The sequence below is a fragment of the Chenopodium quinoa genome, unplaced genomic scaffold (assembly GCF_001683475.1).
Source record: "Chenopodium quinoa cultivar QQ74 unplaced genomic scaffold, ASM168347v1, whole genome shotgun sequence".
Lineage (NCBI taxonomy): Eukaryota > Viridiplantae > Streptophyta > Magnoliopsida > Caryophyllales > Amaranthaceae > Chenopodium > Chenopodium quinoa.
The window spans coordinates 312,516-329,338 of NW_018743284.1; the positions used below are offsets into that span (position 1 = coordinate 312,516).

The following is a 16,823-nucleotide window of genomic DNA, read 5'->3' on the forward strand; positions in this document are numbered from 1 at the left end:
TATCTTTCTTTTAGTTCCAACTAATCTAGTATTCTGGGAAACAACAGTACAACCCCAATGATGCGTGATTTCGAAGTTTATGTAACTGGATTGTATCTATCATGCTGTCAGGCTTTTGCAATAATGACCTCTTTGCTAGAGGTGAAAGGAAGGAGAGTATGGGATAAAAGTAAAAACTCCCACAGTTGGGATCGTCTTTTGTTCGAGTCAGATGCCATGACTTTTACTGTGTATTGGAGTAGAATATACAGGAATCGTCTTAGTCACCAGAGCTGATTGCTATCGGCGAGGTCACATCCTTTATTCCTAGCTATGCTTTTCCTGAAGAGCCATTCTCCCTTATCTTCATACAAGTTCGGGATTTGTCAGAACAACACTTCAGTAGAAAACCATTCAATCTTTGGATCTTCCAGGCGTATTGACTGCGAAATCTCTATTGACGGAGACACCTACTATGGATGCAAATACATAAATACATGGCATAGCAGTAAAGTGCTACCTGTGATTGCCCTGTGATACTCTTCAAAGTTCTCTAAAAAGATTTCCAATAATGTGGCCTAGAATCTTACTTTCCTAAGTAATATGCTTCAATACAGGTTGCCTAACTTTTGCTTTAAATACAAGGTTTCAATATTCATTAATGTGTTTTTTCTATAAATTATTGCTATTACTCTTGCCTAACCTTTTTGAAATGAATGTGTTGACACATCTCTTTAGGCAAGTGAAACATTTGCCTCCATCCCATGCGTGACGGAAGAGCATCCAAGACAGTAGATATTTTTAGGTCTACTATCACCTTAGATTGTTGTGAAGTTGATTCTGTTGATGTTTCATTACAACTTGTTCCTCTTCACTTTCCACAAAGGAAACCGTATTCGCCGTAACCACGGTAAAGTAGTCATCCGGGAAATATTCCTCCAAAGTTACAAGAGACAATGGCTCTTGCTCAAGCAAATCAATAGGGAGGACCTTTTGCTTGCTGGCCTCTTTTGATTTCTTTTTCCCTTTTGAATGCTTAGACTTTCTCTTCTTTTGTTGCTTTCTTCTACGATGCGAAGGTTGTGGTTTAGGATTATGCACTTGTTTCCTTGGCCTTCTCCTTGTCACCAATGTCCACCCTTCGTCATCGTCTTCATTTTGGGAGTTAAGATGTGTAGGGTGTTCAACTTGGGATAAGACTTCAAAGTTTGGTTGACTCTCCACAAGTATGATCACAGGCTCCAAACTTTCAAATTGCAAAGTTGGAGCTTGAAATGATGGCTCAATAGCTACTTAGGCATGATTTGATGTCACTGGCTCTTCGACATCTAACTTGATTGTCCCATCCTTTGCCAATTGCATAATTTTCTCCTTAAGTGTTATACACTTTTCAATATGCTCAGGGCGCTTTGACAGAAGTAACTCGATTATTTTATTTTTGGAAATTTGTATGGGAAAGGGTACTTCTTAGCCCGAAGCTCTTTCAAAATGGGTTTATCTTTCTTGACAAATCTCGAAGATGAACCCTTACTTTCTTCTTTCTTCTTCCCTGAAAATCTTGATGGGTGTAGAAATGGTAGTCACAGACAACGTCTCCTTAGTTGAACTTTTGGAGGACTTGTCATTTTTATGATACTCTTTCTTTTCCTTCTTGGCTTCCGAAGAAAGCCCTTTCTTCTTCTTGTTGTAGGTGATCGAGAGCTCCATGTCATGAGCTCTCGTCGCCAACTCTTGAAAAGATTTTGGCTTGATGCCTTTTAAGATGTAGTGTAGTTCCAAACTCATCCATTAATACACATCTTGATGGCACAGGTTTCAGTCAGGCGATCTTTACATTCCAAACTTAGAGCCCGCCAGCGATTGATGTAATCAATGGCTGACTCTTCCTCCTATTGCGCGGTTTGAGTTAGCTCAGTCATGCTAACGACACGCTTTGGAATCGACCCAAAAATTCCATTTCCATCTGATCCCCTGTCAATGGGCTGCCTCTAAGTTAGTGTACCAGTCAAAAGCGGTTCCCTTAAGAGAACGAACGAATTGCTTAAGAAGCAAGTCACCCCGGGTACCACCATTGTTGCACGTCTCTATGAAGTGTGAAACATGTTGTTTTGGGTTACCCTTTCCATCAAAGAGTTGAAATTTTGGAGGTTGGTATCTGAACAACATTTTCAGCTCATCTATCCTCTTAGTATAAGGGTTCACATAACGTCGGCTATTGTACGAACCCGCCCCTCCAAGTTGGCTCTTGACAAGGCTATAATAGCTTGAACTTGTTCAACAGTGACTGAATTTTGTGGCCCATTTGGCTTTAATTCCATCGATTTAATACTACCATCTGAATTGTCATCGGTTGTTTCTCAAGCTTCTTTGTCAAAGCAGCAATTTGTTCATTTTGCTATTTGATTTGAGCATCTTTTTCCTCCCATCTTTCTTCAACTGTTGAAGGAGGCTGCTCATTTCAGCCAGTTGTTCTTCGACCGTCTTAGTGTGCGTCATCATAACAGCAACAATAGTAGGGTAGGCTTAGGTGAACTCACACTAAACTCATTGTCATGTCCTTCATCAAAGTGATCAAAGGATAAGTTTGTGTGGATGACAGGCTCGAATGAACCAAACATAAGACTCTCACGTGGTCCATGAGAGGAGGGCGTGACAGACTTCACGGCAGCAGCAGGTCGAGCACGACTTTTTTGTGCTTTGGTCGTTGGTCTGACGCGGCACGCAAGCTTGTTGAGTCAACAACAGTTTTCTTCATCCTTCTAGTAGAGATGCCCCCACTTTGGTTGTTAAGCATTTCAGCCAATTCAGTAGAGGTCGTCTTTGTAGCGACAATGTTCTCTAAGGCCATTGCAAGATGAAAGGCAGAGATAGTCCCACCGAGCGTGCCAATTTGTAAACCATAAAAATTCAAACTTGCAATATATAATTAAAGAGATAGGAAATATACGGGAGCAAATATTTCATTGATAATTTGTGGGGTTTCAACATTCGCAAATCTCTTGATTCCTCCAAAAGACTAGGGTTTTGATATGTTTATAGTATGGGGTCTTGTCGGCTTAATCCATACTATGTACCTACAATGTTTGGCAATAGGGAGGAGATGGGGTTTTTGTAACTTGTTCCATCTGAGCCTTGTAGGGAGTAGATGAGGTATTTGTGACTTGTTCCATCTGAGCCCCGTATAGAGGAGATGGGGTCTTTATGACTTATTCCATATGAGCCTCCTTAAACCCTAGAAATGACCCTCTTTATATAGAGAGTCGTAGAGTAGTTTACAAGATAATAATCATATATTCTACGAGACCTTGTAGATAAATATCTTATATTTTTCGATATTATTTCCTTATTTACATATATCTGACACCTAATAATCAACAAAATTTCGGTGTCAACAGAATGTTCAGCAAGAAGTGCACTGTCACGTGGCAAATAATGCCGTCGTGGCATCCCACATGGCCTATTTAATAATATATTTCTTACTACTAGTATTTATCAAATTTTGCCACAGCTGGCAATGCAAGTGCAAGTTAATCGAAATAGAAACAGTTGCTGATTCTCTACGCACCATGCTTCTAACTACCGGAGGAAATCCGCATCATGAGCTCGCTGCAGCCATATGTGATGTTGCTGGATTGATCTTTGAAGTTGCCTATGTGTCTCATGTCCCTCGAGAAATGAATGTGCTTGCTCATAAGCAGGCTTTCTATGGCAAGGAGATGGCAGTTGGGTATAAGACCCACTATTTGGTTCCAGCTTGTGTGAAAGATCTATATGAAGCAGAAATGGAGGTTGCCCAAGCAGCAACTTACTCTCTATGGGGTTTGGTCTGCTAGCTGTTGCAATCCTTTTGTGTATACAAACTTGTTTAATATAGCACCTGTAGGTAGGTGTGGTAGTTTCAGTTGTAGTACTTTCAATTATACTATGGGGCTTTGCTCCATTTTGTGCAGCACCAAGTTTTGCTAAGTTTACTTAAAGGTGCGCTACTTGTAAATATGGTGGCTTTAGCCAAGTAATATAAGTGCAAGTGCTGGTGTTGGTGCCGTTGATGATGCTGGTGCTAGTGATGTGGAGCCTGAAGCAGTTGCGGCTATTTACACTACCACCGTGCATTGGCTGGAGTCAAGGAAGTTCTCCGTAATGTCGTTCCCACGCTTGTCATACAAGCATAACATCCAATTATACAGCTATCTGAAATCTGTATATGATATTGAGCCAATCATAAAGATTTCAGATGCTTATCTTGATCAGTATTTTGGTACGAAGAGGATAAGGGGGGACTTGTTCCCGAATTGGGTGAATTTTGCAGATACCGAGTCACTGTTGCTGTGCAAATGTTGCCAAGGAAGTGAGGCTCAGTGGAGTAGGATGTTGGATCTACTTGAAGATCTGAAGGAATCTTCTATTCAGTACAACAAGTTAGATGGAATTAAGTCTGCAACTGTCCATGATAAAGATGTTCGAGATCATAACAACTCACCAGAGGACAACCCCAATCTGCTATGCATGTGTGGATTTGAGGTGTGGGCGGTGTCTAAGAAAAGGATGACACAAGAAGCACTAAGCAGCACCAACTTTGGGGTATGGAACTTGCAAAACAAGTAGACCAATGAGGAACTCATGAAAGTTTTTGAGAATCGGGTGTCGCAGATTCTTATGTCCTATGGTTCCACATTTTTTAGAAAAATATTGAGCAATATAACACTGCCCTTATCGGTCTCGTAACCTACTTCTGTGAGGCGACTGTGCATAAGCATGACACCAAGCTTCTCTTTCTCATCCTTGCCGTGGAGATATAAAGTTGAATAAAGTTATTGGTTTATTTACGAAAATGTTATGTATGCGAAACTGGGGCACCCCCCTTTAAGTCCCAAAAAGTATGTGCTGAACTTCTTTAATAGTGATGATTATAATTTACCATCTAAGTGGACTGAAGCCTCAGCACTTCAGACCTGATTAGTAGATGAAAAGACCCTTGTTTGCAAAAACAATAAATTTTTTGGAAGCGGGCTTTACTTCATGATCGTATGTCATCGACTAATGCAGAACTTGCTATCTTGTATGGCTGTATAATCCTCATGTTCTGTGTGAGTGTGCAAATCTTTGGATTCTGTACTATTCTCTCCCCTTTTCCCTTCACCATCTCTAGTCTCTACCTTCTAGGCCTTGCGCTGTTGTATTTAGTGCCTTCATTTGATTGTTACAGGCACAGCTGCTTGCACAAGACGTTGAATATTCAGCCGATGTGTCAGCAAGTACAACAGTGGATGAGCTACGAAAGATGGTCACAGAGCTCTTCATTTGATAATGCCAAAACAAAGAAACAAATAAATTCTCCTATAATGGATGCAATTGATAATGCCCTGTAATACTCTTCAGAGTTCTCTAAAAAGATTTCCAACAATGTGGCCTAGAATCTTACTTACCGGTTGAAATACAAGGTTGGCAGGTTGCCTAACTTTTGCTTTAAATACAAGGTTTCAATATTCATTAATGTGTTTTTTCTATAAATTACTCTTGCCTAACCTTTTTGAAATGAATGTTACCAGCAAGAAGTGCAAAAACTGATCTTTGTTTAGTTATCAGTTTATTATTGTTAGTTTTGAAAGTAAAAATTGATGTAAAACCAACTACTATATGTATTTCAGTTTATTTTTCTTTGGTGTATAGGAAATCACAAAAGGTAGTGATGTAGACGAACTCAATCGTGGGTGTTGAATATTTAAAAATCATACAATTAAAGTCATACTAAATGTAGTATGGAGATATAGCATGGGTAGTAACACCTCTTGATTATTTTATACATCTTTCTTTTCTTTTTTTTTTGTAATTTGTAAATTTAGGGAAGCACAAGCATGTGAACATGGAACTTAAATGGAGGAGAAGGTAGACTTACTTTTACTCCGTATCTATTTATTATGTAATTTGAGCCTGCTGTCAAAACAATATTCAATCCCCATCAGGTCAGTCCAGGAGTGTTTTACTGACTTAAAAGTACTACTGGGTATCTTACTTAATACTTGACTGTATTAATTTTTTTTTTTTTTTAAGAAAATTATTATTCATGTATTTGGGTTACCATATTTTCAGATATTCTTGTCTTGTGATATCATGAGTTCAACAAGTTGAGATTTTCTCTGTTATAAGCTCCATTTTTAATTTGGTAAGTCCTACTTTCTTGTCTCTCTTTGCTAGTTTATGTTTTCCTGTTATGTTATCAGATTAGTGTTTTCTTATAAGCACTTGTTTGTGGGGGATATTTGGAAAGAGTTCGTTAATATTGGCAAGGGGTGGTGGGAACGGGATCCTTATATTGGGGGATTCCTTATGACGATTCATGTTAGCCAACCCCAAATCATTTTGGGACTAAGGCTTTGTTGTTGGGAGATGCATAATGAATTAATGAATTAATGATGATGAATCTATCTTAGATATGGGCCATTGTCAAGGGTTTAATTATTTCATACACATACATAAAGATATTGTAGAAGATAACCCACAATAAGATTGAATGATTTTGGCACTTTTTCCAAATCTGAGATAGGGTTATCATGATTGTTATCTGACATCTGATCTTGTAAGTTTGTACTTAAACTTGGTTGCTATGATTTTAACCTGTGGTATATTTACAACTAAGAAATGGAACTCGTTTAGAATTGCAATTCTTCCCTGGAAGGGACTACTTAAGCTTATGGTGTTTTGCAGGTGATATATTGGTATATGATGGCCAGTAACAACTTAAAGGAAGTTGCATTATCAGAATCTTTTGGTTTTAGAAAAGAATTCCGTCTTCAGAAGGATGGTGCCAAGAAAAGGAGATTTCGCCGTGCAAGGAGTGCTCCTGTCAGGGAGTTTTCTGAAAAAGTAAGTAGTGATACAGCTGATAATGCTTCTACAAAAAGTCCAGATAACCTATTGAAGAGTATTCACCCAAGCCTCAGAAAAGTAGCCGCGGCCTTGATTATATACCTGAGTGTTGGTGTTCTTTGCTTCTACCTGATCAGAAACCAGATCAGTGGTAAAAAGACAAATGCTGTACTTGATGCTCTTTACTTTTGTGTGATCACAATGACTGCGGCTGGGTATGGGGACCTAGCTCCAAATACCGACCTTGCAAAGCTCTTTGCTGCTGCTTATGTATTCGTAGGGCTGGCTTTGATTGGATTGATCCTTAGCAAGGCGGCAGATTACCTTGTTGAGAAGCAGGAGGCACTGCTTGTTAGAGCATTGCATATGAGTCATGAATTTGGTCCTAGTGACACTATGAAGAAAATTAAAAGAAACAAAGCAAAGCATAAAGTTGTCTTGATTTTTGTATTTCTCTTGTTTCTCATGCTAAGTGGAACACTCTTTCTGAAGTTTGTTGAGGAGATGAGATTTTTTGAGGCATTTTATTGTGTGTGTGCTACTGTTTCTACCCTGGGATATGGATACCCAAGTTTTAGTTCAATGGGAGGTCGTGTTTTTGCAATCTTGTGGATTTTGATCGGAACCATATGTGTAGCACAGTTCTTCCTTTATCTTGCAGAGTTACATGCTGAAAGGAGACAGAATCATCTGGTTGAGCGTGTTCTTACCCGGTGCATGACTGATTTTGATATAGAGGCAGCTGATCTCGACGATGATGGAGTTATTGAGTATGTGAAATTTAAGATACTATCCAATAATCCAATATCATTTTTATATGTTTCTTTTCTTTCCTCCTCTACATCTGTAAATGGTTCCATCCATAAGTTTGTTCTGATTTTCGGAATGTTTTCATCTGCAGTGCTGCCGAGTTTGCTTTATATAAGTTGAAAGAGATGAGAAAATTTACACAGGAAGATATATCACTTGTAATGGTAGAATTTGAAGAACTTGATGTTGATCAGTCAGGGGCGATATCTACAGCTGATATAACATTAGCTCAATCATCTCCGCAAGCAGCAAAATTGCCATCTGAGAGGAAGACTCCTTAACATACTACTAAAGTTTGAAGATATTTTGCAAGTTTGATGTTTGAATATTCAATATCATACCAAATATGTAGATTGGTGTCTGATCACTATTCTTTTAGTACTTTGTATGGGTTGTAAATTCTTGAATTCTGCTACACTAATGCACTTCTAACACACTCAAATATACAGTATAGGTATGTGTACTAAAGTACACTTTTTGTCCAATTGTTTGGAATTAATTAAAGTGGTATATATCACAATTTGCCTCAGTCCACCTTTTGTCCAAGTGGACTGAGGCAAATTGTGATATATTGCTCAGAGATTACAAGACTGATGGTTGCCTTGACTGGTTTGTGTCATGGGGTAAGTATGAAATGAAAATCAGGCAGACAGGCGCGGCTCTTATGTGGTTTATTTGGCATCGTCGCAATGAGAAAATCTTCAACAACAAAGAGATTCCACACCTACTGCTGCTTGAGAGAGTCCACAGGTTAGTGACTGACTACAACAATTATGCTTCAAAGGTTTATGGGGGGAGGGCTGTTATGCGTGATAAAAGCCCAAAAGTATGGAAAGCACCCCTAGGCAATGCTATTAAGGTGAACTGCGATGCTGCAATCCTTGATGGTGGATGGGTGGGGCTCGGTTCAGTGGCTAGAAACGCAAAGGGTGAAGTCCTGTTTCCTGGAACAAGGCGTGTCGGCAGTAGCTGAATGTATGGCGATCTACTTTGGTGCCAAGCTTAGTAAGAGATTCAACCTTCAAGAGGTGGTGATTGAGTCAGACTCGCAGATAGTGGTGGACAGATTGGATAGAGCCTCAACTTTTTTATCAGATCTCGACAATATCCTTGATTATGTCTTAGACATTTGTTCGTGTTTTAATTTTATTTCTTGGTCTCACGTTAAAAGGGAGGGGAATTTTATAGCTCATCACTTAGCTAGAATCGTTCCTTTTGGCGTTGAGCAGGTTTGTGCTAATCACTGTCTCCCTGAAGTCACCTCGTATGTACTCTCATATTCTCTCTTAATGAATGATTGATGGTGTGCTGGTGTTCTCAAAAAAAAAAAAAAAAAAAAAAAAAAGTAGTTCGAACTAGTAGTATATGATGTGTTATTTTACCCTTCGTTGAGCTGCCTTTTAACTTGAAACTAGTTCAGATTCCGTGCCATGCACAGTCACTTTAAAGTTATTTATAATTAGCTTAAATAACATTAAACAATACATACTTTCAGTCAATGCACAACTTTGAGTTACAACATCTTTTAAGTTTATTAATAAAAACATAAAAAAAAAAAATTATGATAATTTACGCAGACTAATTCAATAACATTTACATAATAAAGTCAAATTTATATGTTATCAATTTTGGGAATCTTTAACCACTTTATCTATCCCTCACTTTAATGTTACTTAGTTAAACCAATATAATATTGCAAAGTCAAAGTAAAGCACTTACAATATATACATATATATACACAAAGTAGTATATGGAATGTTATATTATATTTCCCCCTTAGTCCCTCCATTATTTTAAGTGCTCTAAAACAGTTGGATTTTGCACTATACATACAACACTTGGATCAATGCTTGTATGTGATGTATAAATAAAATAAAGCACATTCATGAAGTATATGTTTTTTTTTCTTAAAAAAGGACAAAAAATATATTTAAAAAATGGAATTTTTTTATGGATTAATTTTACCAGAAAATTGCAGATATCATTTGTAGTATATATGAAGTATATGCTAATATGGTTTAGATAGCTATTGGTTGATAGATCATTAATGTTAATATAAATTTTAATTATTAGAAAATAAGGGAAAGAAATATAAAAAAAATAAAATTTGGCAAGTCGAAATCACAGATGAAGTAATACTTGTTTAATCAAAAAATAATACTGCTAATTAATATGATGTAACATTCTTTTAATAAGATACTTAAGCTTGCGTCATAAACTCTAACAAAGGAGAATTTTTGTAGAAATTGTACATAGTATATTTAAACTAACAAACTTATTAGTTAAAATATAAGGATTTTAAAATAAGTAAGATATTACATGAAAAATATAATATTTTCCTTACAAATTAAAATGATACTGTATCATTTAAGTCAAGTTATCATTGCCTAAAAAGTAACAATTTTATTTATAGATATTTACAAAAAAAAAAAAAAAAAAAAAAAAAAAAAAGGAAACTACATGTGTCATTGCTGGTGTGTTTTTTAGTATAGGAAAATTTGATTCTAATAATCCCACCTTTGGCCGGTTCGCTGTTAATAATCCCACCTTTTGATTATTATCTAATAATCCCACCTTTAGGGGCATTATCTTCTAATGGTCCCTAACCTGTTGGTGACCGGTGTAATGGGTTAATATGCCATATGTCACTTTGTGATTCATCGAAATATTTTTTTATATCTCTTTTAAAAAAAAATTTAAAAAGTAATTTTTTTTTCCCTTTCCTTCTTCCTTATTGTTTTGAAAACAAAAATAAAAAAAATTAATTTTTTTTCTTACCTCCTGATGGCCAAGGATTTTTTTTTTAAAAAAAAATATATATTTTTTTTATATTTCTTATAAAAAAAAATTTTAAAAGTAATTTTTTTTCCCTTTCCTTCTTCCTTATCGTTTTGAAAACAAAAATAAAAAAATAATTTTTTTCCTTACCAACTGGTGGCCAAGGATTTTTTTTTTTAAAAATATTTTTTATATTTCTTTTAAAAAAAAATTTAAAAGGCAATTTTTTTTCCCTTTCCTTCTTCCTTATCGTTTTGAAAACAAAAATAAAAAAATTAATATTTTTTCTTATTAATTTTTTATAAAAATAAAAAAAAAACTTACCCAAACAACAAGTTACCGGTCATAAGGGACCATTAGAAGAGAATACCCCCCAAAGGTGGGATTATTAGATAATAATCAAAAGGTGGGATTATTAGCAGCGAACTGGTTAAAGGTGGGATTATTAGAATCAAATTTTCCTTTAGTATATAGTTATTATTATTATTATTGAAAATCAACTTTAAGTCAACTTTACATGAAATTAAGTTGAGGTAAATCTAAGTTTTAACTACTCCTTCAGTCCTATAATATAGTTCATGTTTTCCTATTTTGGAGATCAAAATGTTGTTTTTGTTTCTATTATTAGATATTATGTAAAGTCCATTATAGCCTCACTTTTTTAACTTTATTTATAGTATTTCCTAATTTACCCTTGAATTTTGCACATAACTTGTACTCCGTATTTTTTTCCACTTCCTCTCTAATTTTTGTTTATGATTGTACATTTCACTTTTATTAATGTGCTTCATTCACTTTCTCCTCCTATTTATTAGTACTATAAAAAAACACAAACAATAACTATATTACAAGACGAAGTACTAATTATTGGCTTAAAAATTCTTGCTTAAGTTGATTCAGAGTATAAATGTTACGAGATGAGCAACCTCAAGCTTGGCTGGGATGTGCAACACCCCAGTGTTCATGTCTGCAAAGTCACATTTCTAGGAAAAAAGTTAGAAATTCCATAGGTCTCTCTTTTTTTTTTTTTTTTTTTTTTTTTTTTTGACACACAAGAATTCTTCAAGTCTTACATAGACAAATGGCGAGCATATAATATAATATATATGTTGCTTGCAATTGGGTCACATGCTATATCAAATATTTCACATTCCCTTTTTTTTTTTTTTTTTTTTTATGGATTACAGATTGAATTTAAATGAGTCAAAATTATGTCGAGTTGTTTAGCTTATTAGTCCTGTCACGTCATTTTAGTGGAGAAATTTTAAAAGTTGTACAGTCAGTTCATATCCACCTAAAGAAAAATGATATGTCACTCAACCTGTTAAGAATCCTATGGTTCAAATAAAATTTTACGTAGATTTTTGTAAAAAGTATACCATTTTCTTGTATAACAAACAATAACTTAGGTTGCTTCCGTTGAATTCTTTGTGTTTACAACAATCAAAAGGATATAAAAAAAAATAAGAAAAAAATAAAATAAAATAACTAAAAGGAAAATTTCACTTTTGCTACCCCCAAAACACATGCATTTCACTTTTGCTACCCCTTTAAAATTTTATTTTATTGCTACCACCTAAAATCACATAATTTAAATTTCACTACCACTTAACGGAATCCGTTAGGGTTCCGTTAAGTTCATTGAAAAAAAAATAATAAAATAAATAAATAAAAAAACCCAGCCACCCTCAACTGCCCAGCCTCCCCCTCCCCCCTGCCGGCGCCCAAAGCTTGGGCCCACGCTGGCGACTCCACCCCAATCCCTTTCCCCCACCTACGCAACCACCCCCCTCCCTTTTCCCCTTCTTGCTGCTCGACCCCCACTCCCACCCCGAACTGGAAACCACCCACCTCCCGATTCTCCCCACAAGAATCGGCCCCCTCCCCATTCCCCACCGAAATCGACCCCCCTACCCTTCCCCCACCCAAAAACCGGCACCTCTAACCTTAAACCACCAGCTCGAAACCACCCTAAACGGGTTTTAGGGTTTCGCTTATGATGGCTTAGGGGTGGTGGGTTAGGGTTAGAGGTGGCCGAAAAGGGTAGGGGGAGGGAGGGACAATTCTGGTGGGGGAATGGGGAGGGGGGCCGATTCCGGTGGGGCGAATGGAGAAAGGGGTAGTTTCCGGTTCGGAGTGGGGGTCGGGGCAGCAAGAAGGGGAAAAAGGAGGGGGTGGGCTGCGTTGGGGGGGGGAGTGGGGTGGGGTCGTCAGCGCCGGTCGCCGGTAGGGGGGAGGCTGACTGACGGGAGGGGGCTGGCTGCGCAATTGAAGGTGGTGGGCTACGTAGGTGGAGGAAAGGGAGGGGGGAGGGTGGCTGGCTGGGTTTTTTTTTTAAAAAAAAAAACATTTTAATTTTTTTTTTTTTAATAAACTTAACAGAACCCTAACCAATTCTGTTAAAAGGTAGCAAATTTTAACAAAATTGTTTTGTGTGATAGCAAAATAAAATAAAAATTTAAAGAGTACCAAAAGTGAAATGCATGTATTTTGGTGGTAGCAAGAGTGAAATTTTCCTAACTAAAATAAGTCACTAGCTATCTAGTGTTATAGCATTTTCACCTCTGGTCCACACAACTTGTAATCTAGCAAGTACTTTACATTTGATAAAGGTGGCAATTGAATTGTCCTAATTAGGTTTGAGTCAATTCAAGTCATCTCATATTTGAAAAATGATCCAATTTGGGTCAAAACATAGTCAAATAAGGTCAAGTATATGTATCATGATTAATAAATAAATATTAGCCTAATAAATATTCAAGCTAGATTATATAAAGTCAATTTTGATTTAGCTCAAAATTATTTAGTGTAATCTTTAGTACACGTCATGTTATGCTACTTTGACTAATTAATTCAATACAAATTTGATTATGCGGGATCAATGGTATACAACTATACATACACCCAATGCAAGCACTTACATGAACATGATTGATCTAGGTTCAACAATTCCACTTTATACCTCCACCTGACATTAAAGGTCAATATACCACAAGATAATATGCCATCTAAACTATGCAATCTAAGGGCCTGTTCACTTCAACTTAATTTCAATTTAGTTTAGCTTCAATCAGTTCAGTTCAGTTCAGCTCCAATTTCTTTCTCTCATAAAATATTCAGTTCAATTCAGTTCAAGTCTAATCAGTTCAATTCAGCTCAATTCAGTAAATGTGAATAGGCCCTAAAATACGTTAGATTTTCAACTAGGTTTTACTCTGTCCATTTTCACGAATATGAATATTCCAATTTGATAGTCCTTGCTTTTATTACCTACCAACTGTTTGAGGTCCACAATATAGTGAATCTACCTACCTACTTTTTTATGCTCTTGGCACCAAATGCCATCACAAATTCTCCAAAAAGGCGTTATTGTAAATCGGGTTAAAGTTATGTTAAAAGTATTAAAAGTTACCTTTTATACTGCAAAAGTTATTATTTTCTATTAATAATTTTTATCTTACAAAAAAAACTTATAATGTATTAGATTAATCATATTAGTTTTTATAGTATGTAATCACGTATCTATAAAAAATTACACATTAAAATAAAATTCAAACCAACGATAAATTAAAAATTACCCTTTAAGTGGTTAAAGTTACTATAAAAATATTAAAATTTACGCTTAAATTGATCGTTTTACAATAAAATTTATGTACACAAGACTTATTCAAATGCCATTGAAAAGAACAAAGAAAACCCTCCAAAAATAGAATGTTCATGTAACATTTCCACTTTTGTACTACCCAGTACCCACCAAGGGGTAATTTAGTCATTTCACTTCTCACCCCGTATCAGATTCCACATTTCTTGTCCATTTCTTTCCCATTCTCTCTCCTCTCAACTCATTTTCAGAGCTTTCTAGGGTTTTCTCTCTAAATAAATTGAGGAAATTAGGGATTTCGCGCCAATTAATCCCTCATTTGTCGTCAAATTCGCTAATTAAAATTAGAAATTTATATCAATTGATAAAGAAGTGCGTTGTGAATTGGGCTTAATCGCCCTTTAATTGCGCAAATCGATGATCGTCATTGTTCCATGGACCAATCTTCACTGCACCCCACTTCCCCTGTTGAAGAAGATGATGAGTGGGGTATGCCCCTTTTCTTTATTTATTTTTTCCTGCTAATTTGAATTGATTTATTGTGTTTTTTACTTGTTTTTTTAGCAAATTGTCGCACTTGCTATGTATGGTTTTGCGTGTTACTGGCTTGATGATTATGTTATTTTTGAAGTTATGAATTTCAATGATTCATGTTAGGGTAATGATTTTTCAAATTTTTAGGCAGTTTTTAAATTTATAATTATTGACATGTACTTGTCACTAGAACTAGAGCAATGCTATGTTGCCAACTTTTTGATTGATTATACTTCGAAAAAGAGAGCGATTGAGCTAATGAGAAATAATGGGTAATTTAGATTTGTTTAGGTTAACTTCGAAAAAGAGAGCGATTTCGAGGTTTGCAAATATTGGCTTATTGAGGCAGGCCTTCACTTATGCTTAGGTTAAGTAGTGGATGTGTTTTCTTTTGAAGATTTTGAGTTCTTTTTTGAGTTTTTAGTAATACGAAAATTGGGTATATTTTTGACAATTGAAGAACTTGATATGAATCTTGTCAAGGTTGGGTCTAGGGAAACTAGGGAAGTCAATCGATACGTGGCCGTAGTCCATAAAAAGTCAAGGATTATTGATGTTTCTTTCATTGATTTCAGTTCGTGCTGTTTCTTATATTCTTATGTTTGATTGTCATAATCGAATTAAAGATGACGTCCAACTAATTAGGTTTTAATATTGTATGTCCTATAGACTATCGTCTCTTAGTCTTGATCTTTGACAATTTGAATTTTGACTTCATGTATTACTTTTTTGATTAATATAAGTTTTGTTTGATAGAAAAGACTAATAGGTAATCAAGTCTATGCATCTCTCTACTTTAAACCGTAAATCACTTCATCCAACAAGTTAGACGTGTCTTTGACCAAATGAGCCGTTGTAGACTCCACTTCCCAAAGTAGTAGTTCGTAATGAGGGTTTTAGCTAGCATAACATAATGTGTAGGATGGTTTCTCATCATGTGTTGATTGCTTTCATTCTATAAGGATGACAACACCTATACATTCTGGCTTTGCCTTCCCTGTTACCTATTTCAAGATCTATGTACTTTGGTCAATGTAGAAGTGAACTAATTTGATGTGGTGCTGATAGCTTCACAAGTGAGAACCTTGCTTGTTTGGTAGGCTTATATATCTAGGTCCTGCAATTTGAGACTTGAAACATGGAAACTGCTACTTGTATCTCACTAAGATAATGAGGATGAGCTGTTTTATCAATCAAGAATGGCTCTTTTAACCTCTGAGACATACATTCCCGTTGCTCGCAATTACGCCTCATCATGTCAAAGCTGCTAGCTGGATATTATCCATTATTGATTCTATGATTTGGCAACTTGTAAATTTGGTTTTTGTGACGATTTTATATTGCAGATCTCATTCTTATGTCTTGCGTTATAAAATGATCCTTTGCCATTTTTGTCTTTTAGAATACATTTAATCTTGTCTTTCTGAAGTATTATGTGCGAGCTATTGTCAGCGGCATGGTCTTTTCTTTGTTTTATTTTTAATTCATTTTCATGTTGCCTCCAGACACTGATGGATTTGTAATTCCAAGCTTGGGAATAGAGAACCCTGACCAAATTGAATCAGATCCTCCGAAGGTAGATGTCTCCAAGTCTGCTCCTTTGAAGGTAAATTTGTCATTCTTTTTTTTTTTGTCCGTATACCCCGTACCTTGGTAGGCTTTTGGTAGCTTGACAGATGAAACATACCATTTCTGATTGATTGTAAAAACCTTTTCTGGATGGTCAGGATAATAAACTAGAAAAAATTTACTTGGGACCCCACGGAGCTCCACCACAACAGAAGCAACAAGAGCAAAACCCCACCAATCGTAAGCAGCGTTTCAAACAAAAGCTCAAGGAAGCAGACAAGAGGATTGGCAGCACAGGGCGAGAGAATAGAGTCGAGAGCTTAAGAGAACTTGTTGGTGGCAGTGGTAAGGTAAGTGGAAAGATGGCCAAGGGTTCGTCCAAGGATTGGATTGACCCACACTGTGATGAGTCGATGTTTGATGGACGGAATCGTCAGTGAATGCTTTACAAGCAGATTACTTTCATACTTTTACTGGTTTTATTTGTAGAACCTCTTTTTACATATCTGAGAGTTACAAGGAGCATAGGCATGGTGCACCTTGATTATGAACCTGTTTATAACATTTGTGTTGCTTCTTTTGGTTATCTGCATCAGTTTCTATTTATGCAATGGGTTTGGTTACTTCTGAATTTTTTTTCCTTTTAGTCCCTAGTCCCCGTAACCTATGTTGTGCAAGTCCAAAG

General features: G+C 36.2%; 2 protein-coding genes across 2 annotated transcripts; both read left to right on the forward strand.

Moving 5' to 3' along the window:
- The first annotated feature begins 5,534 nt into the window (after window positions 1-5,534).
- LOC110735492 (two-pore potassium channel 1-like) lies at window positions 5,535-9,424 on the forward strand. Its single transcript, XM_021915685.1, has 3 exons — window positions 5,535-6,142; window positions 6,685-7,616; window positions 7,748-9,424. Exons 2-3 carry the CDS (start codon window positions 6,700-6,702, stop codon window positions 7,935-7,937), a joined length of 1,107 nt encoding a protein of 368 aa, XP_021771377.1. The 5' UTR covers window positions 5,535-6,142; window positions 6,685-6,699; the 3' UTR covers window positions 7,938-9,424.
- Window positions 9,425-14,246: 4,822 nt separating this feature from the next.
- On the forward strand, window positions 14,247-16,769 carry LOC110735493. The gene is made up of 3 exons (XM_021915686.1): window positions 14,247-14,524; window positions 16,075-16,175; window positions 16,297-16,769. The coding sequence occupies exons 1-3, from the start codon at window positions 14,470-14,472 to the stop codon at window positions 16,576-16,578; spliced, it is 438 nt and encodes a 145-aa protein (XP_021771378.1). The 5' UTR covers window positions 14,247-14,469; the 3' UTR covers window positions 16,579-16,769.
- The last annotated feature ends 54 nt before the right edge of the window (window positions 16,770-16,823 follow it).